The 23,401-nt window shown below is 38.4% G+C and overlaps 1 protein-coding gene across 2 annotated transcripts in view; it reads left to right on the top strand.

Annotated features, from left to right (window-relative positions):
* The first annotated feature begins 1,682 nt into the window (after positions 1-1,682).
* LOC128579422 (rho GTPase-activating protein 15-like) overlaps positions 1,683-23,401 on the top strand; it is a 159,058-nt gene continuing 137,339 nt past the window's right edge. The window contains exons 1-2 of one of the 2 annotated variants that reach the window (XM_053581528.1): positions 1,683-2,152; positions 16,029-16,090. In XM_053581528.1, the coding sequence (XP_053437503.1) occupies positions 16,029-16,090 (62 nt within the window). In that variant the 5' untranslated portion in view covers positions 1,683-2,152. Of the gene's footprint in view, positions 2,153-7,238; positions 7,350-16,028; positions 16,091-23,401 lie in introns of those variants that run through there. The other variant, XM_053581529.1, reaches the window with a different exon arrangement.

The following is a 23,401-nucleotide window of genomic DNA, read 5'->3' as shown; positions in this document are numbered from 1 at the left end:
TGTATAAACCCATATTAAGTAAATGGAGACTTCAAATAGTCTCTTTCCCATATAAAAGATTAAGGAGATATTCACTAAAAACCCATTTATAGACCTGTTTATATTCAAAAGTCAGAAAATTATTTTTTAAATCATTATACTGTTTAAACATGAGGATACTGAGCAACACTATAAGTATTGTCTAACATTCACAGAAAGATGAAAAAATAGTCTCATAAAATGCCTTTTGCTTTTTGTTCTTAATTCTATCTTTCCTAACAGGAAAAATGATATTTTAACATGGAAATGGGCTCTGGCCTTATTCAAAGGTATTTCCTTCATTCTGTCCTTGTTAGATGATGTTATACTCCATTATAATGTGACAGCCACCCCTGCATTCACCTACCAATGTGCCTTCTGATGGGAACTACCCACCAATGCCTGGTTCCTCCCTTTCTTTTTCTCATGCTGTGTGGTGACTCAAGTGTCAAGATTCCTGCTGACTTCAAAGAGATCTCCGCTCCAAGATCAGCACCATAGGGGAAAAATATCAGGGCAAGAAAGGCTTCCCAAGGAAGATAAACTCTTGAAAGTATCCTGAATCCATATTTACTGCAGATTATTGAAAAAGCTAAACTACTGCCCTGCCTAAAACTCACAACAATAAGTGGAAGGGCTGTCATTCCTTACCTGGTTTTGCGTCCACATGCACAGCTTGTTGTACTCTTTGCCACGAAACATCTTAAGGACTCAGGGCAACTAAGATAATATGATTCAATCACTAGCAACACTCAGTTTTCTCTACAGCTTCACTCAAAGCAGTTACAATGTGCTCTTAACAAATTATATTTTGGCAGTGCTAATATTTTTTTAGGCCCTGGTTAGGGGACACATATACAGGTATATATAATACACAAAGAGAGTTTGGTAGAATGTGTATTAAATATGCCAATTTAACCCAAATGGTGATGTAATCAACTAGTAGTTATAATGAATTTGTTTTGGTAAAAAATAAATTATAAAATTTATGGCCTTACATAACCTGCATCTTGTTTCTATCTCTTCTAATTATTTTTTTTTTCCTTTTTTTTTTTATTGTAGGGTATTCATTGAGGGTACAATAAGCCAGTTACACTGATTGCAATTGTTAGGTAAAGTCCCTCTTGCAATCATGTCTTGCCCCCATAATCCAACAATACTCAAAATCCTAGCAAATAGAATACAGGTGTGGGACGGCGCCAGCGCCCGAGCACGCTGCGGCGGGTGACAAGGATCCCCTCGTCAGTCTCACCTCACCGGCTGCCGTGGTGACAACCGCTGCGGCTCCCCCGTTCCTCGCCGCCTTTGCCTCCAGCAGCCCCGCGTCCCGGCCAACTCTCCGCCTCCGTCAGCCGCCGCCTGCCCGACTGCGCACAACGTGACCGCGTCACGTGACCCGGCGCTGGAAGACGGCGTCCCCGCGCACGTCGGACGGCCGAGGCGCCTCAGGACAGCAGGGGCTCCACAGTGGCCCTGGGCCAGGAGGCGGTGTTCGCCGCAGCCCCAGTGCCGGCCCTTCCCGGGGACCGACGCCAACGTGGTCCTCCAGAGACTGCGCGACCGGCAGTGGCTGGAGGCGGTGTTCGGGACCCCGCGACCAGCCTGCCGGGTGCTGCAGCGCACTCACGCCAGGCCCAGCTTAGGGGAAGTGCGCGCGCGTGTGCTCGCGGTACTGTGCCTGGTGTGGCGGCTGCGCGACCTGAGCCAGGCCCTGCGGGAGGCCGAGGCGGACGGCTACAGCAGGCCAAGTGACTGCAGCCGCTGACCCAGGCCGCCTATCTGGACGAGGCGCGGCGGAGGCTGGAGGGTCCGGCGCAGCCAGCTGAGGCTTCGCGGGAGGGCTCGGGAACTGAAGGTCCACCGGAAGGAGGAGGCCAAACTATCGGGCCCGGCAGCGCGTGGCGCGGGGGATGGATGCTGCGCCAGGAACGGTCGTCGCGCGCGGTCAGACCGGCTGGACGGGTCCCAGACGCACAGCTCACAGCGCTGGGTAACGTGACGCGGTCACGTGGCGCGCAATCGGGCTGGCGGCGGCTGACGGAGGCGGAGACTTGGCTGCGACGCGGGGCTGCTGGAGGCCGAGGCGGCGAGGCACCGGGGAGCCGCAGCGGTTGTCACCACGGCAGCCGGTGAGGTGAGACTGATGTGGGGACCGTTGACACCCGCCGCAGCGCGCCGGGCGCTGACGCTGTCCCACACCTGTATTCTATTTGCTAGGATTTTGAGTATAGTTGGATTGTATTCATTAGTGAAATTGGGGGGTGTGCGTGTGTTTTTCTTAATGGGTCCTTTTTATGGTTTTGGTATCAGGAAGATATTTGCTCCAGAGGATGAATTGGGAGTGTTCTTTCCTTCTCAATGTTTTTGAATGGATTCTGCAGCATAGGTATGAGCTCTTCTTTGAATGTTTGTTTAAATTCTGGTGTAAAATCATCTGGTCCAGGACTTTTTGTTGTCGTTATTAGAAGCTACTTTATTTTTGCGATTACTGTGCTTGATATAGGTCTGTTCAAGAGTTCTAATTCTTCCTGGTTAAGTCTAGGTAGGTAGTATGATTCCAGGTATTAGTCCATTTCCTCCACAATGTTAAATTTCTGGGCATAGCAATTTTTGTAGCAATCAGAGATAATCGCTTGTATTTCTGCGACATCTATTGTTATTTTCCCTCTTTCATTTCTCAGTGAGGTTATTAGAGATCTTACTTTTCTGTTTCTAGACTAGCCAAAGTTTTATCAATTTTTTTATTTTTATCAATTTTATTTATTTTAAGGAACCAACTCTTTGTTTTCTTAATCTCCTGAATGGTTCTTTTGTTCTCAATTTCATTTTCTTCTGCTCTGATTTTGGTTCTTTCCTTGTGCTAGGTTTGGGATTGGATAGCTCTTTCTTTTCCAGTTCCTAGAAATGATGCATTAGATTGTTGATTTGTGCTTTTTAAATTATTGGCTGTGGGCATGTAATGCAATAAATTTCCCTCTTATGACTGCTTTCTCAGTATCCCAGAGGTTTTTCATCATCATTTTGTTAGACAAATCTAATGATTTTTCTCCTTTGTTTTCTCCTTGAAATAGTTGTCTTTCGCGTAAGATCATTTAGTTTTTATGATTTGGGGAATGAAAGGTTTTGTTGGAAATGAGTTCGACCTTGATTCCATAGTAATCTGTAAGCTACAAGGTATAATTTCTATTCTTTTAAATTAGGCGAGGTTTGATTTGTGTCTTAGGATGTGGTCAGTTTTGGAAAATTATTCATGAGCTAATGAGGAGAATGTGTATTTGGTAATATCGGGGTGGTATGTTTTGTAGAGTCATGTTAAAGTCGATTGTTTCTTTGCTCAGTTTGTGTTTGGAGGGTCTGTCCAGTTCTGTCAATAGGGTGTGCAGTCCCCAGAAATTATGCTGTTATAGGATATTATATTGTTCAGACTTGTTAGAGTTCATTTTGTAAATCTGGAAACATTTAATGAATTTGGGTGCATAAAGACTTAGGATTGAGATGTCTTCTGGTATTGTTCCCTTGACAAGAAAATAGAGTACTTTATTTTTATCATTCCTTACCTTTTGTGGTTTGAAGCCCAGTGTATCTTGAAATTGTGACCCCTGCTTTCTTTTGATTTCCATCTGCCTGAAATATTGATTTCTAATCCCTCAACCTGAGTCTTGTTTTGTCCTTAGCTGTTAAATATGTTACCTGAGGACAGCATAGAGTTGGCTTGTGCTTTTGATCCAGTCATCTGGTCTGTGTCTCATCAGTGAGTAATTCAAGCCATTCACTATGGCTTGACTATGATGGATTTGTGTTTGTCTTTTGTGAAGGTTGCCACCTACATTTATCACTTGTACCATTGAGGAAGTTAGGCTATGACCTTTAATTTCTGTGTGTCTTTTCTTGTGGTACATTGTTATGTTCGATGTGTAATATTACTCTGGAATACTTCCTGGACAGGTGGTCTTATAGTGGCAAATTTCTTCAACGTTTACTTGCAAGGAAAACATTCGATGTATCCATTGAATATGGAACTTAGTTTCATAGAATACAGAATCCTAGGCAGGGAGTTGTTGTGTTTGAGTATATTGAAAATGAGAGTCCTATCTATTCTAGCTTGTTGTTCTTCAGCTGAGAAATCTACTGTCACTCTGATGGAATTGTCCTTGTACGTCAACTGGTGCTTATTCCTGGTGGCCTTCAAAATTTTCTATTTCATTTTGGCCAAGTTTTTTACAATGTGTCTAGAAGATGCTCTGTTTGAATTGAGATAAACTGGGCTTTGATATTTCTCAACGGACTTTCTCTGAATCTTTGGTAATACTTAAACATTTTTCATTTATGATATCCTCCAATAGGTCTTCTGTGCCTATAATTTGTATGTTTATAAACTTTATAAAATCCCATAATTCTCTAAGATTGCTATTCTTTTACTCTCTTGGATTTGTTTGTTTTGTTTTTTGAGATAGACTGTCACTTTGTCACCTGAGGTAGAGTGCCGTGGTGTCATAGCTAATAGGAACCTCAAACTCTCGGGCTCATGCAATCCTCTTGCCTCAGCCTCCCAAGTAGCTGGGACTACAGGCGCCTGCCACAATGCCTATTTTTAGAGATGAGGTCTCACTCTGGCTCAGGCTGGTCTCAAACCTGTGAGCTCAAGCAATCCACCCTCCTTGGCCTCACAGAGTGCTAGGATTACAGGTGTGTGCCATCACACCTGACCTTTACTCTCCTCTTTTCTACCTCATTAAGTAAGTGAATTAGCTCAAGAGCCTTGTCTTCAAGTTCTAAGATTCTTTCTTCTTCAAGGTTTATGCTGTTATTGAAATTTTCTGTTGCATTTTAAACTCCTTGAATGACTCCTTCAATACTTTGAACTCTTTTCTAATTTCATCATGTCTTTTGATTGTTTCTTGGGTCAGTTTTTTTTATTTCTGTTTGGTGACTTTCCACTTGCCCTTGATTCTCTTCATCACTTTGGACATCTATAATCTAAATTCTTTTTGTCTTTTCATCTTTGACAGCAGCTTGGTAATCCCTTGCAGGATTGGTCTATTCTAGTTTTTCAAGTTGATATAATTTTTATTTGTTGGATCCTCTGCATGTGTTGTTACTTCTTGTTATTTCCTTCCCCTACTTAACTTTTCGCACTTCCTAGTTGTCCTGAAGCCTCTTTGTTTCTGTGCTTTGAGATTAAAGTTGTCTTTTGGGCGGCGCCTGTGGCTCAGTGAGTAGGGCGCCGGCCCCATATGCCGAGGGTGGCGGGTTCAAACCCGGCCCCGGCCAAACTGCAACAACAACAACAACAAAAAAATAGCTGGGCGTTGTGGCGGGCGCCTGTAGTCCCAGCTACTCGGGAGGCTGAGGCAAGAGAATCGCGTAAGCCCAAGAGTTAGAGGTTGTTGTGAGCCGTGTGACGCCACGGCACTCTACCAAGGGCGGTACAGTGAGACTCTGTCTCTAAAAAAAAAAAAAAAAAGGTTGTCTTTTGGTACAAGGATTAAAAAATGAAAAGGAAGGAGAGTAAAAGAATGAGAAAATGAGAGATAAAAAGAAGAAAGCTAATGATGATAATTGTAACAGGCCATGCATAGTGAAGCATACCAGCAATTATCAGTGATCTGGCGGCTCTAGGGCTGGTGTATTACCCAAAGTTAGATGATTCTGACCAGCCTTATCCAGAGTGAGACCCTACTTCCATCAAATATGGAAAAAACAAACAAACCAACAAAAACATGAACTTTAGTGAGGAACAGCTGTTGCAACTCCTCAGGAGGTCAAAGCAGGGATTTCCAAATCCAGGTGTTGAAGGCCACCATGAGCCAGATCATTGCTGCAACACTGCCATGGAGGCCTTAGAAATGGTCTTCCAAAAAACCAAACACAAAACACACTCAAAAGAGAGAGATTATCTTGATTGTTACTTAAGGGATTTATGAGAGAAAGATTAGAAAAGTAGAAAAAGAAACAAAAAGAAAAAGAAATGGAGAAGAGAATAGAAATAGTATAAAGTTAAAAAAAAGAAAAAAACAAAAAAGTTAAAAAAAAAGGAAAAAAATCAAAAATACATGTATTGCATGGTCCGTAAGTAATGCTCCAGGATTAGGAAAAGCAAAAGAAAAAAAAAAACCTTTTCTTCCTAATGACAATACGTGGCACTTCTTGGTTAAGGGGGGGGGGAACCCAGTACTCTGTATTCTGCATGTGGTAGAGGTGGGATGTTATCAGCTAGTTGCCAAAGAGATCCAGTCTTGTTTTCCTGATTCATTGATGTTATTCTGGGCTTGGTAGCTAACTGTATGAGAGATGAATCCCCATGGGGGTGGTAGAGGCAAATTCTTGAAGCTTATGCCAGACTATGAGGTGGGGAGGCAGGGAAGACTCTGCCATCCAAACAGTTCCCTGCAGCCACAGATGGAGCGGTGTCGTAGGCATAATCTGCTCACCTCTGCCCATGTGTTCAAGGAAGTCAGCCCTGGGGTAGCTCCAACTGCTGGAGTCAGAAGCATTAACATAATGGGATACTGTGAGGCTTCTCCAAGCTTGGCTCCCTTGGGTGTCAGCCAGCTCAAGGTTTTAGCATTATCCACACCTGCCCTGTCAGTCTCCCTAGGCAATGGGGACCAGGCTGCCAGGCCTCCCACTGAACAGGCTCCAGGACCAGATCTGCCCAGCCAGTGGCAGTAAAATGATAGCCTGGGTTCAGGCCTCTGGCTTTGTCCCTAAGAGGCAGAATATACTCTCTCCAACCCTTGAACAAAAGGCCAGCTTCTGTGCACCTGAACGTCCTGTGGGACCTATATTCCTGCTTGTTTCGTATCAGTCTTCAGGCATGGATGGACAGGCCCTCCCAGAGTTCAGTTCAACTCCCAGTCCACTCCTACAGAATGCCATGGTGCGGTGTGGGGAAATCACCTGCAAAATTGATCCCCCAGGGATTCCACATGCAGGCTCTCTCTCTCCCTGGGTTGCTGCAGTCCTTTGCATCTGCTTTTCATGCGTGCCTCTCACCCTTTTTAACGTTTTGCTCCTGGTGCTCCATTCTGTCTCACTGTGCCTTTGCAATGTTGTTTCTGGACAGGACAATCCAGATGGAGGCACCTAAAGACTCCGCTCATCAATTTGAGATCAGCTGATGAAGAAATGTCTCTAGTCTATCATCATGGAGCCTCCCTTTCTTCATTCTTTTTAAAACCCATCTGGGTATTTATGGACTGAAAATAGATTAGAAGATTTTTTTATATTTTCACAAAAATGAATGGATTATTTTGTTTCAACGTATTACTGGTGTAAAAATATTTCATGTTACATGGATCATTTTTGTGATGCTACAGTCCTGACTATAGGTATGCCCATCACTCATATGGTATTCATAGTACCCACTAGGTTGGCTTAGTCCATTTGCCTCCTTCCCTCTACCCCTTTCCCTTGGTTGATTTCCACATACTTTTACTTCCTTCTATGCACATGTGAGCTCATCAGTTAGCTCCAATTTAATAGTGACTGTATGTGGTGTTTGTTTTTCATTCTTGAGGTATTTTACTTAGAAGGATGGTCTCTGGTGCCATACAGATTGTTGTAAAAGGTATTAATTTATCATTTTTTGTGGTTGAGTAGTACTCCATGGAATACATATACAACATTTAATTAGTCCACTCATGAATTTTTTGTCAGCACTTGGTTTGTTTCCACATATTGGCAATAATGAATTGTGCTGCAATAATCGTTCAAATGCAGGTATCTTTTTGGTAAAATAATTTCTCTTCTTTTGGGGAAAATAACTAGTAGTGGGACTACTGGGTCAAATTGTAGGTCTACTTTTAGTTCTTTAAGAAAACGTCATTCTCATTTTCATAGAAGTTTTACAAATTTGTGCTCTAACCAACAGCATACAAAAATGCCTTTCTCTCTGTGTCCATGTCAGCACCTATTGATTTGGGAATTTTAATAAATTCCATTGTAACTGGAGTAAGGTGATAATGTCATTGTGAATTTAATTTGCATTACCCTAATAGGTCATGAAATTGACCATTTTTTCTTATTTTGAGAATTGTCTTTTCACGTTTTTTGCCCACTTGTTTATAAGATGGTTTGTCTTTTCCTGTTGGTCGCTTGAGTTATTTGTAAATTCTAGTTACTAGTCCTTTATTGGAAGTGTCATTTGTGACTATTTCTTCCATTCTGTTGGTTGTCTATTTTGATCTGTTAATTGTGTCTGTAGCAGTGCAGACGCTTTTTAGCTGAAACAAATCCCAGTTTTGGTTTTGTCATGATTGCCTTTGGGGTCTTTTTCTTAAATTCTTTGCCTAGAATCATATTTAGAAGAGCTTTTTCTACATTTTCCTCCAGAATACTTATGATTTTGTGCCATAAATCTTTTGTATATCCTGAGTTTGAGCGGTGAGGACTAGTGGTCCTACTTCATTCTGGTGCATGTAACAATCCAATTTTCCCAGAGCCATTTATTAAATAAGGCTTCTTTTCCCCAGTGTATGTTATTGCTGTTCCATTGGTGTATTTCCATATTTTTGTAGAAATACCATGCTGTTTTTGTTAAACTACAAGGCTATAGTTTCATAGTATGGCTGCAAGTGTGGCACTGGGAGTCCTACAGATTTGTTATTTTGCTTAAGATTCAGGCTCTTTTATGGCTCCAAACAAAGTATAAAATATTTTTTTCTTTATCTGTGAATTATGACTTTGGCAAATTGATGGAGATTGCATTGCATTTATTAATCACTTTAGGTAGTATTGATATTTTAACATTATTGTTTCTACTAAGTCAGGATATTTGTTTATATCCTCTGCAACTTTTTTGTTCAGAGTTTTATTGTTTTCCATGTTAGAGAAATTTAACTCTCTTGTGTGTAAGTATATCCCTACTTATTTTATTTTGTTTTTGTTTTTATGAATGTTACTTAGTCTTTGATTTGACTCCTGGCTTAACTGTCATTGTTATATAGAAATGGTATTAATTTATGTATATTGGCTTCTTATCCTAAGACTTTGCTTAATTTATTTATTAATTCCAGAAGACTCTTGGCAGAACCTTTGGGGTTTCTAGGTACAAGATTATATCATTGGGAAAAAGTGATGTCCACTTAACCAGTTTGGATACCCTTAATATTCTCCTCTTTTTTATCTTGCCTAGGACTTCTAGCACTATGTCAAAAAAGAGTGGTGATAGTGGGAATCCTTGTCTTACTCCAGTTCTTATGGGCAATGCTTTCAACTTTTCTCCGTTGAATATGTTAGTTGTATGTTTTCCAAATATGACTTTTATAATTCTGAGATCTTTTCTTTCTATGCCTAGTTTGTTCAGGGTTTTTATCATGCCTTGTTTGCTATCCTTTGCATATGGAATGAAGTCATCTTGGCGCTTCATTTTTTTTTTTTTTTAGTATGCTGTTTTATTCAGACTGCTAGTTTTTGTTTTGTTTTTTTTTTGAGGGTTTTTGCACCTGTATTCATAAGGGATATTGGTTTCTACTTTTCTTTTGTTATCATTGTGTCTTTCCCTGGCTTTTGTATGACTATAACATTAGCTTCATAGAATGAGTTGGGGAGGTTTCCCTTTTTCTCAATATTATGGAGTAATTTCTACGTTATATGTGCCCGGTATTCATTGTAGGTTTGACAGAATTCAGTTATGAACATATCTTGTGCAGGGCTTCTCTTTTTTGACTAGATTTTTCCTTACTGGTTTAATCTCACTTTTCTTTCTGTTTTTTGGTCTACTCAGTTTTCTTTCTTTCTGGTTCAGTGTTGGAGGTTGTGTGTTTCTAGGAACTTTTCTATTTTCTCTCTGTTCTCTAGATTATGTGCATAGCGATTTATCTAGTATTCATGGATGATTTTTTTAATGAAAATTTTGAAATTATTAATGTTTTACTATACATATTGTATTCTCTCAGAACTGAGGGGAAGGGGAAGGCCCCACTCAAGTGAGGTAACAAACTTGCCATCAAAATTTAAATATAACTGACAATGTTATGGTTAGTCCAAAATTCCTGAGAATTTGAACATAATTTCGTTTCTGTGAACTTAAAAACAAATGTTTATAATTTTTAAAATAATATGTTTGAAAAGAAATTCAACATATCAACATGAATATGTTAGCAAGGCAAACCATCATCCAACTGTATGTCTGAAAATGTCTGTTTTCTACATTATGTGCATAGTGATTTATCTAGTATTCATGGATGGTGTTTATTTTTGCAGTATGTATTTCTGCAATGTTACCCTTTTCATTTCTGATTCATCTAATTATAAACCATTCTCCCTAGAATTAGGTAATAATCTCCCTGTGGTTTTTATTTGCAACTACCTGATGATTAGAGAAATGAGCCTTTTTTCATGTGTTTCTTGACCATTAACCTATCTTCAATTGAAATCTTTCTGCTCAAGTCTTTTGCCCTTTTTTTTGATGGAGTTGTTTGATTTCTCCCTTGCTTATTTGCTTGAGTTCTTTGTAGATTCTGGTCATCTGCTCTGTATCGGATGAACAGCATGTGCATATTTTTCCTCTTTTGGTAGGTTGTCTATTTATTCCTTGGCTGTGGAGCAATCATTTAATTTGATCTCTATATATCTCAATTTATGCGTCAACTTGAATTTCATGTAACAACAAAACCCATTCTATATAGAATTAGCAGTTTGTAGTCTTCAAACATCACAGCTTTGAGAACACTCCATTGCTTGATTTATGTTTGTTTTGGTCTTACTGGTATGCAGTTACCACTGCAGAAAAGTATTCATAACTTATTTTGTATAAATAGAAGTCATTTCCTTTGAGTACATACCTACAAGTGGGAATAGTGGATCAAAAAGTAGGTCTAAAATGCTTATGTAGAGGTCTAAAGTATATATAGTATTTCAGCAATCTGAGTCCATTCTGCAAATGGTTGGGTTTTATATTCCTATAAAGATATGAACATATACTTAATTACATTAAGTGTTCTGCATAACTTCATAATTTCTATATTCCTTCCCTTCAGGTTTTGTTTTTTCAACAAACAAAGTTTTCATGCTTTCTTAATGCATTTCTTTTTAGTAGGTATGCAGTTGTATTAGGTTAAATGAAAAAGTATTTGGCAGTTCTAGACTGACAGTCACATATTGAAAATGCCTACTACATAGTATATTATGAAGGTTATGTAGACTTATTATAACAGGAAATGTCCTTATTCTCTCCATTTGCTGCTGTTTAAGTTGACAGCTTCTCATCACGATACAAATTTTATTATACTTCTTCAAAAAAAGAAAGAGATAAGTTAATAAAAGTCCATCACATAACAAGTTAATGAACAGTTATATAATCCTATTGGTTGATGCAGAAAAAAAGCATAAAGAAAATTAAACACTCTTTCACATTAAAGATACCGAGGAAATGGGGGAACATTTCAATTTAATAATGAGAAACAATAAAACACCTACAGCTACCATCATTCTTGTTTGGGGAAAACTGAACACTTTTCCCTTGAGATTGAAGAGTAGACAAGGATACTCACTTTTACCGCTTTTATTCCATGTTGTATGGAGGTGTTAGCTACTGTAGTAATGCACACAGGTGAGAAAGGGAGAAATAAAAGAATCAAAATAATATAGAAAAACTTCTATAATTAAAAAATGAATTCAGCTAGATTTCAAGATACATGGTCAACTCATAAAAATTCATCACATTTCCATATACTAGCAATAAACATTGGAAACTGAAATTAAAAACATAGTACTATTTACAACCTCTCTAAAGATAAGAAAATTCTTAGGTACACTATTAAACAAAATGTGCAGGGTGTGTGTGCTGACTATTACAAAATGTTGATTAAAAAGGCTCAAGGAATGTGTTTATCCAAACGGAGAGACATATTGTGTTCATGCTTGGGAAGACTCAACATGGAAACAGATTTAGTTGCAATAACTATCTGAATCCCAAGTTTTATTATAATGTAAGCATGGATAGGCTTTTTCTAAAATGTGTATGAAAAAGTATAGGTCCTAGAATAAGTAAAATCATTCTGACAAAATTGAAAGTGGGAGGGATTATTTTACTCGATATTTAGGCTTACAGTATTACAGTCAGTGCTGTATGAGAGGGGGATTGAGGCATAGATCAAAGGAATAGAAGAGAGAACTTAGAAATAGCCCCAAACCATATGGCCAACAGATTTTTGACATCAGTACAAAGCAAATCAGTGAAGGATAGAGAAACTTTAATACAAATGCAGTCAAAGTAATTGGACATCCATAGGCAGCATAATAAAGCCCCACCCAAGTGTCACACTCTATGCAAGAGTTAAATGATAAAATGCTATGGAAGGGGTCATATATTGACACTTCCATTTAAAAAACAAAATATAAACCCTTTAAGAGGTTTCTAAAAGAAACACTAAGAGAAAATCTTTAGGATCTAGGTCCAATCAAAGAGTTTTTAGTCTGGACAACAAAAGCACAATGAATCAAAAGAAACTTTTTATAAATCAGACCTCATTAAAATTGAAACCTTTTGCTCTATAAAAGTCCTGATATAGATGTGGATATAGGAAGAAACAAACTACCGATATAGGGAGAAAATATTTGCAAACACATACCTAAAAGACTAGTATCCAAAACAGGTAAAGAATCCCTAAGCCTCAACATTAAAACACAAGGACAAAAGCCATAAACAATCCAGTTAAAAATGAAAACATCAAAAGAGTTTTCCCTGAAGAGGATATACAGATAGCAAATAAGAATGTAAAAATACAGCCCATGCTATTAGCCTTTAGAAAAATCCAAATTAAAACCACATGAGATATCACTACATACCCATCCCACCTATCAGAATGGCTAAAATAAAAAAAAAGTGACAACACAAAATGTTGCCAAGAATGCAGAGAAGCAGGGCCACTCCCATATTGTTGGTAAGAATGCAGAATGGTATAGCCATTCTGTAACAGAAGACAGTTTGTCAGTTTCTTGTACACCAAACATGTAGCCACAGAATGTAACAATTCTCCTCTTGGCATTTATCTTAGAAAAATGAAAACGTATATTTACAAGGAAACCTGGATATTCATAGCAGTTTCCTTTATAATAACCCCAGAGTAAAAGCTTCAGATATCCTTCTCTGTGTGACTGGTTAAAAAGTGTGCGGTATGTGCTAGTTACCAAAGCTTAGCAGTGAGAAGAGAAGAAGTGTTGACACAAATAACTATTTGGATGCTTCTCTCAGGAATTATGCTTAATGAAAAAGGTTAAACCCAAAGGTTGCAAGGTTATACCATATGTGATTTTATCTATATAATATTTTTGGAATGGAAAAAAAGTTTAGAATAAATAACAAGTGAGTGATTCAGGGGTTAGAAATGAGGGAAAGATCAGGAAGGAGGGTGGTGTGGTTGGTTATAAATGAGCAACATGAGGTAGCATCGTGTTTAATGTACTGACTTTGGGAGTGGATAGGACACATCTGTACACCTGATAGGAGAAATCAAAGATTGGTGCACTGCATCAAATTCAATAGGCTGAGACATTGCACTATAATCGTGCAAAGTTATCATCATTGAGGGGGACCAGGTGTGACAAGCCGAAAAATGGTCCCCCCAAGTGCCATGTTCTAATCCCTGGAACCTGTGAATATGTTCCCTGGGATGGCAAAAGGGAGTTGGCAGATGTGATTAAGTTAAGGATCTTTCAATGGGGAGATTATCCTGCATCATTCAGGTGGGTCCAGTGTAAGCACAAGGTTTTTATAAGGGAAAGAAAGGAGGTAGAAAAGTAAGAGAAATGGATGTGAGGATGAAGTAGAGGCTGGAGTGATCCAGTGGCTGGCAGAGACCACAATCCTAGGAATGCGGGTGGCCTTCAAAGCCAGAAAGAGTAAGGACACGGATTTTCCCCTAAAGTCCACAGAAAGAAGGCAATCACACCATCCCTTTAATTTTAGTCTAGCAAAACCCACCTTAGATCAATGTTCTCTGGAAATTTCAGATAATAAATTTCTGATGATTTAAGCCACCAAGTACGTGGTCGTGTATATCAGCAGCAACAGGAGACTAAAATAACCTGTGGCATCTCCCTATATTAGTCCTTACAGTTTCATGTAAATAGATAATTATCTGAGTAATATTTTCAATTAAAAACATTAGGAATCTGATCTCCAGTATGAAGAATGCCAATTCAAGTTGCCATGAAGCATGAAAGCTAAAGAACAGGGAGGTAAAAAATAAGAAATTTCTCCTGTTCGATAACACTTACAGTAACATCTAATAAACAGAATGATTTACTCCCGGTACTTGTACAGCTTTCTCCAACTTTTCTTACTTCCCTCCTTCTAGTACAGTGCAATGGTGAAATGTTGGCCCTCACATCAAAGTGCTTTGATCCATATTCCAGCATTACTCCTAGGGGCTCTGAAACATTGGATGGTTGTTCCAGAATTGGAAATAATAACAGTAATATTTTCCAAGGGCAGATATAAACAATTATTTAGGGGAATGTGTTTGTAGTATGTTGGTACCTAGATTGTAGTATTTCCCTAAATTCTCCACCCAGACCCCTTAACCAGTCTTCATGCTCTGGGCCTTCATCCTCCAGAATTCGCTTTTCCCTGCATTAGACAGCCTTTAACAGTTCCCAGTGATCCCTGCAGTGGACAGCCTTTGTGGTTCTCAGTGATCCCTGCAGTCGACAGCCTTTAACAGTTCCCAGTGATCCCTGCAGGAGACAGCTTTAGTGGGTCCCAGTGATCCCTGCAGTGGACAGCCTTTATGGTTCCCAGTGATCCCTGCAGTGGACAGCCTTTGTGGTTCCCAGTGATCCCTGGCTTATTGTACCCTCAGTGAATCCCCAACAATAAAAAAATAATAATAATTAAAAAAAAGAAAGTTTCATTTGGTGTAGTACATAATATAATCCTTTTTATCTCAATGAAACATGAAGATATACATATGTGTGCGCGTGCATGCGCACGCGCGCGCGCACACACACACACATATATAGAGAGAGAGCTGGTGTGCGCATAAAGAGTTTACCAAAGGGGGGAAAGTAATTGAACACCTAGTTTAGACTTTGCTGGGAATCAACACATTACAATTTGCATCATGCATTTATTTTATCCAGAATGCCACAAACCCCTCTGTGAATTTATAATGAATTATTGAATTTCCGCTAAGAAAGTCGCACTTGTGGCTCAGCACCCATAGCTCACATACACCAAGGCTGGCGGGTTCAAGCCAGGCTCCAACCTGCTAAACAACAATGACAACTGCAACCAAAAAATAGCCAGGTGTGGTGGCGGGCACCTGTAGGCCCTACTCGGAAGGTCGAGGCAAGAGAATCGCTTAAGTCCAAGATTTAGAGGTTGCTATGAGCTGTGACACCACAGCACTGTACTGAGGGCGACACAGTGAGACTCTGTCTCAAAAAAAAGAAAGAAAGTTGCAATTGTATTAGCATTGAAAGCCAGTATATTACATACAAATAGGAAAAAGAAGTAATCCCACATCATGGAAGAAGGCAGTGAGGCAGTGCTGCAACAGTGTCTTGAAAACTGCTTGTGACACGTGAATTGTTGTGTTTTAAATGCCCTTCCATGACCCAACTGGCCAAGTTATATGGTCCCATTGAATTTGACCCACACCCGTACACTCAGCCTCAGCAGGTATATGGGGATGTTAAAAAAGGAAGAATTTTTCCAAGAACAATAAGTAAAATTAAGAAGGCATTACATTTGTCTTCGTGTTACCATTTTCAGTCTATTTTTTAACCTACAGCCTTCGATGCCCAGAAAGAAAAGTGAGTAAAGGTGTATTGCTGTCCAACAAATCCTTCACGTTCTTCTTCACAATATGTCTTTGTCTCTTCAATGGCTTGTAATGATTATGATCTTGCAGGCACTTCCCATAAGCTATCTGTGCATTATTAATGAAGTTCTATGACGGGAAACGTCCATCACTGCAATGATTCTTGAAAAGCATAGATTCATTCAAACTAACAATGCATATGAGTTTGTCACAGTTTTAACATATGCATTCTTCTTGCAGATGGTTGAAAAAGAAGGTTATCTTCAAAAAGCTAAAATTGCAGATGGAGGAAAGAAACTAAGGTAATAAAAAGTTCTTTGACCCACTTTTATATAACTATGCTAGTTCCTGTATCCTTAACTTGTATCACTGCTATTGTTTGGGAAGCAAGGCCCTATGATAACAGACTGGTCCCTTTTGCTACCACTATGATCAACATTATTTTTAATATAATTGTAGTTTTTGAAGAAAGGCACAACAGTACATATTATTACACAGAGCATACAGATATGAAATGCTTCTTGTCCTTTTAAAGTATAAGTTCTTTAAAAAAAATTAAAGGAAGTAAGGCAATGGATCTTGATTTCTGGGATTAACAGATTTTGGAGTAAAAGGACTTATTTTCATTACATAAAAATTTCCTGGAGGGTGCAGTGAGTGTCTCATGCCTGTAATTCTAGCACTTAAGGATTCAAGGCAGAAGGATTCCTTGAGCTCAGGAGTTTGAGAGCAGCCTGAACAAGAGTGAGACCCTGTATCTACAAAAAAAGAAAAATTAGCTAGTAGTGGTGGTATATGCCTGTAGTGCAAACTACTCTGGAGGCTAAATCAGGACAGTCTCTTGAGCCCAGGAGTTTAAGTCTATAGTGAACTATAATTGGGCCACTAGACTTCAGCTTCAGACTGGGCAGCAGAGCAAGACTCTGTCTAAAAAAGAAAAAAACGAAAAAAAAAATCCCTACAGTAAATTAGGGGAGCAATTGTTTAAAGGATGAAGTAGTTGAACTATATTTTTAGATAAGTAAATCAGGACCCTTTCTTACCTCACCAACAGCATGGATAAAAAAATCCTCATGGTTTAATCTCATTTCCCACGTCAACCCTTCACTGGGGCTTGATGGGAGAAAGGAGGTAACATCATTGGTCAATCCTACTCTCCAGCCTCATGCAAAGAAGACGGGGGGTGGGGGGTGGGGGGGAGGGATATTACAAGAAACCAAGATGATGCCCTACCATGGGGGTTATGTAAAGTATCCTTGCCGATCCATAGCAAACTTTGTAACATCTCTGAGAAGGCAGGGCCAGGAGGAAGCAAAGGACCAGAATAGGGCCCTTCCCCTAACCCACTCACATGAATATGATTTTTGGTAGTTGTGATCATTGTATACTATTGTGTACTTGCTTTATTTGCTTTTACTTTAATATGTTGTTGTACAATTTGCATGCTGCAGTTTAATTTCATATAAACATTTGCAGGCAGTTTCATTATTTCAATCTATTTGTAAACTATTATGCATTCTTTCAGCTTTTCTCACTTAAAGTTATACAAATTTTAGTTTTTCCTTTTTTTTCCCTTTTTTTATTTTCACCATAGATATACAGAATTGAGTTTGTGGCCTTGTGTTATCATTACTCTGGGAATGATGTCTAACTGGTTTTATTTTATTTTTTGTTTCTAATCCTCACTTCCATCCCCTTTAGACCTCCAATTTAATGCATTTAATGTGTGTTCATCAAATCCACTTTCATATATATATGTATGTATCAGAATATCTGTGTCACCTTAAAAGTAGTGTGTAGTTGTGTGTATGTGAATGTGTTGTATTGCATAAGCATTTTTGTGTAGTAAATTACATTATGGTTCTTACTACTTTCATTCAACGTTAGTGTTTGGACATCTTTCTATGGTGCTAGACAGACCTGTGTTTCTTAACCATGGGGAAAATAAGTCATTAGGTGATTTTGTCATTGTGCAAACTTCATAGAGTGTATTTACACAAACATACGTGGTATGGCCTATTACACACCTAGGCTGTCGCTCACTCCCAGGCTACACATTTACCATGTTACTACACTGAGCACTGTAGACAATCTTAACATAATTTGTGTGTGTGTGTGTATCTAAACATATCTAAACATGGAAAAGGTAAAACATTGTACAATGATGTTACAATGAACAGGATGTCACTAGATGACGGGGATTTTTCAGCTCCATTGTGATCGTATAGGACCAACATCTATATATGGTCTGTGTTTGACTGAGGCATTGTCATACAGTATACGAATGTATTCAAAGCTAGGTCATTTTTCCCAATTACTGCCCTTTGCACCCTGTGCAAAGACACTGTGGTTAATGATGACCTGCATATATGACGGTGATCTCATAAGATTATAATATTGATTTTTACTGTTCCTTGTCTATGTTTGGGTACAGATCTAAACACACTTACCATTGTCTTACAGTTGTCTACAATATTCAGACTGTACAGGTTTGTAACCCAGAAGCCATAGGCTATAGCACAGCCTAGGTGTGTAGTGGGCTATACCATCTAGGTTTGTATAAGGACAGTCAATGTTTTTCATACAATGATAAAAGTACCTAAGCTTAGACACATTTCTCCAAATGTCATTAAGTGACACATGACTATATACTAAATTTTACTTACCCAGTCCCTCAGGTACAAACCCTAAACTTCCTCTAACTCATTCCATCCAAGACAACATTTCAATGAATCACACATATGTGTCCTTTTAACCTGTTAGGAACTCTCAGGGTAATATAGCCAGGAGCACAGATCGCTTGGTGTTAAGTTATGTACATTTGTAAATCCACTGAATACCACTGCCAGACTTTCTCCTGAATGAGTGCCCCTGTTCACATAACTGCTCTGCAGTGCAGAAGGGATCTCATTTCCCATAATCTCATCAGCATACGGCATTATCTTACTCTCTTACTTCACTAAATTGGTGGCCATAGAATGTTACCTCAATGTCACTTTTATTTGTATTCTGCTGACTGGTATTGCAGTTGAACAACTTTGTCTGTTTAGAGTCATTCAGATTCTGCATTCTAAGAATTGCCTATTTATAAACTTTGATTATTTTCTATTGAGGTTTTTCCTTTTTTTATAAATTGAGGAAACTTAATATATTTCTGATAACATTTTGACAAATTTTGATATTGGAAATATCTCCTACAAGTTTATGGTGGTTTTTGTTTGTTTGTTTTTATTGTAAATACTTCACATATTGAATATTGTATGTATAATCAACAAGATAATAACATATGCTATCCTACCGTGTTGATGGTCTATAATATACCGAATCATTTCTACTGTCCTTTAAAATTTGATTTTTAAGTTGAGTTCAGTTTTATGCTAATACTTATAATTACAGTGAACCCTCCTACTGCTTATCAATTATTATTTTATATTTTCTAGAGATCAATGCTAAACTTGGACTACTTGATCAAATTACATGACCGTTTTTTTATGACTCGTATTTTGTATTCCCATACTGCTTTACACTTTCATCACTAACACCAAAAATGTTGTTTACTTATAACTTTAAAAATCATGTTTCGATCACATGATTTAATCTTGTTTTAATCACATTTATAATTTAGCAACTAATAATATACCATACTTGGTATAATTTGTATTTTTATGTAAAATTTCCTTTGATAGGCTTTGTAACATTTCTCAACAATCTTTATATCTTTTTATAAATTTTAATGAGTTAATAGGCAATATTAATAGATGCTTACTCTGTCAAGAACTTGGCTAAATGTTTTACAAGTTTTAAGTAATAATTATTAATACAATGTAAACTCTATTATTACTTAGTATTGTACAAATGGAGAGTCTTGTACAATTGGTCACCTGTATTAACCTCTCCTTTCTCCTATTTTATGCAGACTTAGTATGACAGAATTTAGTCCTGCCTTCTGATTGAAATATGTTTGTTTTTTATCTTTTGCTTTCATCTGTTTGAAGTCAAGGACTAAAAATTATCTTTTTATCTCAGGACATCAACTGTACTAAAGACTTCAATTTTCACTTAATAAATATCATTTTATTAATTTCTACAACGTTTTCTGCTCATAAATCCATTCTAGATTATCTGTACTTTGTGCTGTTTTCTTATCTTCCATTTTCCTCCTTCTTGTTTTCTCTTTTATTCGTATTTAATTATTTCTATTTCTATCTAAGGAAATTTTGACTGATCCCTAAGTATGAACAGGAGAGGCTACAAGGAAGATGAATTCCTTGGCTGTATCTTACATTCAAAAAAGATCATACATTTAGGCTTATTTTGGAATGAGGTTGTACACATTTCCTTGGTGACACACTGGTAGATTTAAAAGCAGGACATATTCAAGATTCGGCTCTGCACCCATAGCACAGTGGTTACAATGCCAGTCACATACACCAAGGCTGGCAGGTTCGAACCCAGCCCAGGCCAGCTAAACAACCTTGACAACGGCAACAAAAAATAGCCGGGTGCTGTGGTGGGCACCTGTAGTCCCAGTTACTTGGGAGTCTGAGGTAAGAGAATCACTTAAGCCCAAGAGTGTGAGGTCGCTGTGAGCTGTGATGCCACAGCACTCTACCAAGGATGACATAGTGAGACTCTATCTCAAAAAAAAAAAAAGGAATATATTCAGCATTCAACTTCAATTTTAATTTTGAACATCAAAAATCTACGTCAGTTTTTCTGATTAAGTTTAGGAATTTATTTAAAGATGTCCATCCCCCAAACTGTGAGTAACCCTGTCCTCTCTAAAATTCTACAAGCCCCTAGTAAAGTTAATTTCAATGCACTATTTCAACATGCTCTGCTAGCCTCTCCCTATGCACCCAGTCAGTCCTTCTCCTTAGCCGGCTCCTTTGTATGTCATACTTCTTATTACATGTAGATTCTTCCTCTGTTCTCTTGCTCAGAAAGAAATACTTGGGAGTGAAGACATGGACATAAATATGGGTATTAAAAAAAACGCAGAACAGGGCAGTGTAGTGGTTATGTCTGCTAGTGCCTGCTTTCATCCTAAACTTTGTTTGCTTGAACAATTGTTATTTAGAATGGACTTCCTGTGATACTAAGGTGCCTGCCTAATGCAAACATATCTTTTCTTTAGTATTTTCTGCTCAGGATCATAATAAATGCTTCATGGCTATATCTGTCTTTCTCAATTTCTTGCAACACTGACAGAAATGTGTGTCCTTTATACTTCACTGTCTCTTTAACACACCTTTTAGCAGTCATAAATCATAAGAAGCTTAGAATGTGAGAGAGAAAATACATTCCTAGACCTACTAGTTTGAGAACAAGTCTGAACATTTAACAGTGTCAGAGTGATTTTGCAGTAAATCAGTCAGAGACACTAGAGTAAATCACTTTCACTTCCATCACTGGTGCAGAATCAAATCAAATCCAGCATGACCAAGTCAGGTAAAAAAGGCAGATGGCCCAAATAGGGGAGGCTAAAATTTGCAAAGTAATCACATGTGTGTTTTCCTCTGGCTTTTTTGGTTTGTCAATGTGTTGTTACCTCAAGAAGGCATAAGAGAAGTGAGTGTAGAATATAAAGCTTTGGTGTTTAGAGCAAGCAAATGTGTTAAACCTAGAGCTGAAGCTAACAGATTCTTAGAATGGCAATGAAAAATTTAAGGGCGGTTTTCCATCAAGCTTTCTTCCAGACGAGCAGTGACAAAGTTGCTGTTATTATGTGCTGCCATCCGGTGTTCATTGTGTAGAATGTCAAGCTGATGTCCACACTGAGTTTTTGGTTATTGTTTTATAGGTGCTTTTTGTGTTTGTTTTCAGTTTAGTTTGGTTTTCTTTTTGGCATTTTGCAACTTCACAACTCAAGATCTGTTTTTAGGAAAGTTTTGTGAAGGGTTTCACTTGGATAAATGCCCCACTGATTGCATAAATTGTATATAATTGCCCTAATACAAATTTAGTTCTCCCCCCTTCCTAATTGTAGTCAGTACCTTTCTCCCCTCTGAGATGCGATTTTTTTCTGTGTGTCAAAATATTAATAAAATAAACACCTGAATTTCTTGTCCTGGTGTCTGTTTCCTGCCCTGAGTCACTAGGATTAATCCTTTACCTGATTTCCTATAAATCTGTCTGGAGACCGGGGACTGCCTCGCTTATTCATGGGACTTTGGATTTACTAAAATTAGATATTTTTTGAACCGTATGTCTTATTTACCCCTTACATCTATCTCACAGCTTGATTTTTATCTCTTCCTGTGAAAAAATAGAAAAGAATGCTCTCCAAGTTGTGATGAAATGTGCGGACCTGACTGGGTATGGAATGGATGGCAGGCGGGGATAAAGGGTTTGCAGGGCAACACCAGGGGACAATCCAGGTCAAGCTAAGAGTGACTTTGCTCCAAGGGAGAAAGAAGGTCTGGCAATTCTTTGGAAACAGTTCTGTGACTCCCTCTCTTAGCTCCTACATTGAGGCCCCACACAGGCAAGCTGAGCACAACTGAAGGGTGGGCTGCATGCCACCTTCTCTGGGGAGGCTGGAATGAGCAGGGGCCTCAGGGTCTAGGAGGCTTGGTGGTTGAACCCCATCTTTATGACTTTTTTGCCCTTGGTGAGAATGCAACATCCCTATGCTTCAGTTTTCTCATCCATAATATGAGGTTAAGCCCATCTACTGAAATTATTTGGAGGATTATTTCTTTCCATGATTATTTCCCATCTTTCTATAGTTAGAGGTAAAGTTTTTTATGTATCTCTTATTTTCCTTAATATTTTAAGCCCTGAGAATTGTGTTTAGCATGTTGTAAATGTTTAGCAGGTACTTATGACTGGTTTAGTGATTAAATTACATGATTCATATAGAATACCAGGCGCCATGTGTGGCACACCATGGGGCCCAAAGCAAGCTCATAGTATTTGTGTAGGTATGAGACATAGGAAGACCCTTGGAAGAAGCTCAGGGATGAGCCACTAGAATTATATATTGGAAAAATAGCCTAAATGTTCAGGGTTAAATAATTTAGGGAAAAAAGGAATGCTAGCAGTGCTGTATTAAAATAGTAAAGAACAAAGAAGGGAAATTTAACTTTTTTTCTCTTTTTTTCTTTGTCTTTGTTGGTAAACAATAGTCAACACAGAGCAGGAAAAATCTTGATGCATGACCCTTTGAAATTTGAAAATCCATATATACCTGTACTTTTACTCAAAAAACCTTTAATGATCAACTACTGAAGGTCAGATACTGTGCCCCATCCTGGAAAGGACCTAAAAGACCAGAGATGGTGTCTCTCTTTGTGGGTGCAGGGAGACTGGGGGATTAGACGAACTTTTATTATTCTAAAAACAACTTCATTTTAGAAAGGTTTATTTGAAAAATTTTATCCAAAACTGCTAGACTCACCTGTCCTGGCTAAGTCCTTTAAGCTTACAGAAGTTACTCACTTTCTGAGGTGTCACCCAATACACTGAATAGCAGTCACCTATAGTTACTTGATTGCATATGGAAAATATTAAAGGTTTCACTTGGAGCAAAATCTTGCCAACTGATTCTTCCCATGTTCTCTCCAGGGATGACAGTGTCTCACTGTGTTAAGTAACTGAGTGAAAAGGCC

The sequence above is a fragment of the Nycticebus coucang genome, unplaced genomic scaffold (assembly GCF_027406575.1).
Source record: "Nycticebus coucang isolate mNycCou1 unplaced genomic scaffold, mNycCou1.pri scaffold_53, whole genome shotgun sequence".
Lineage (NCBI taxonomy): Eukaryota > Metazoa > Chordata > Mammalia > Primates > Lorisidae > Nycticebus > Nycticebus coucang.
Note: the sequence above shows the minus strand (reverse complement) of the source record. Positions and strands in the feature narration are given on the sequence as shown.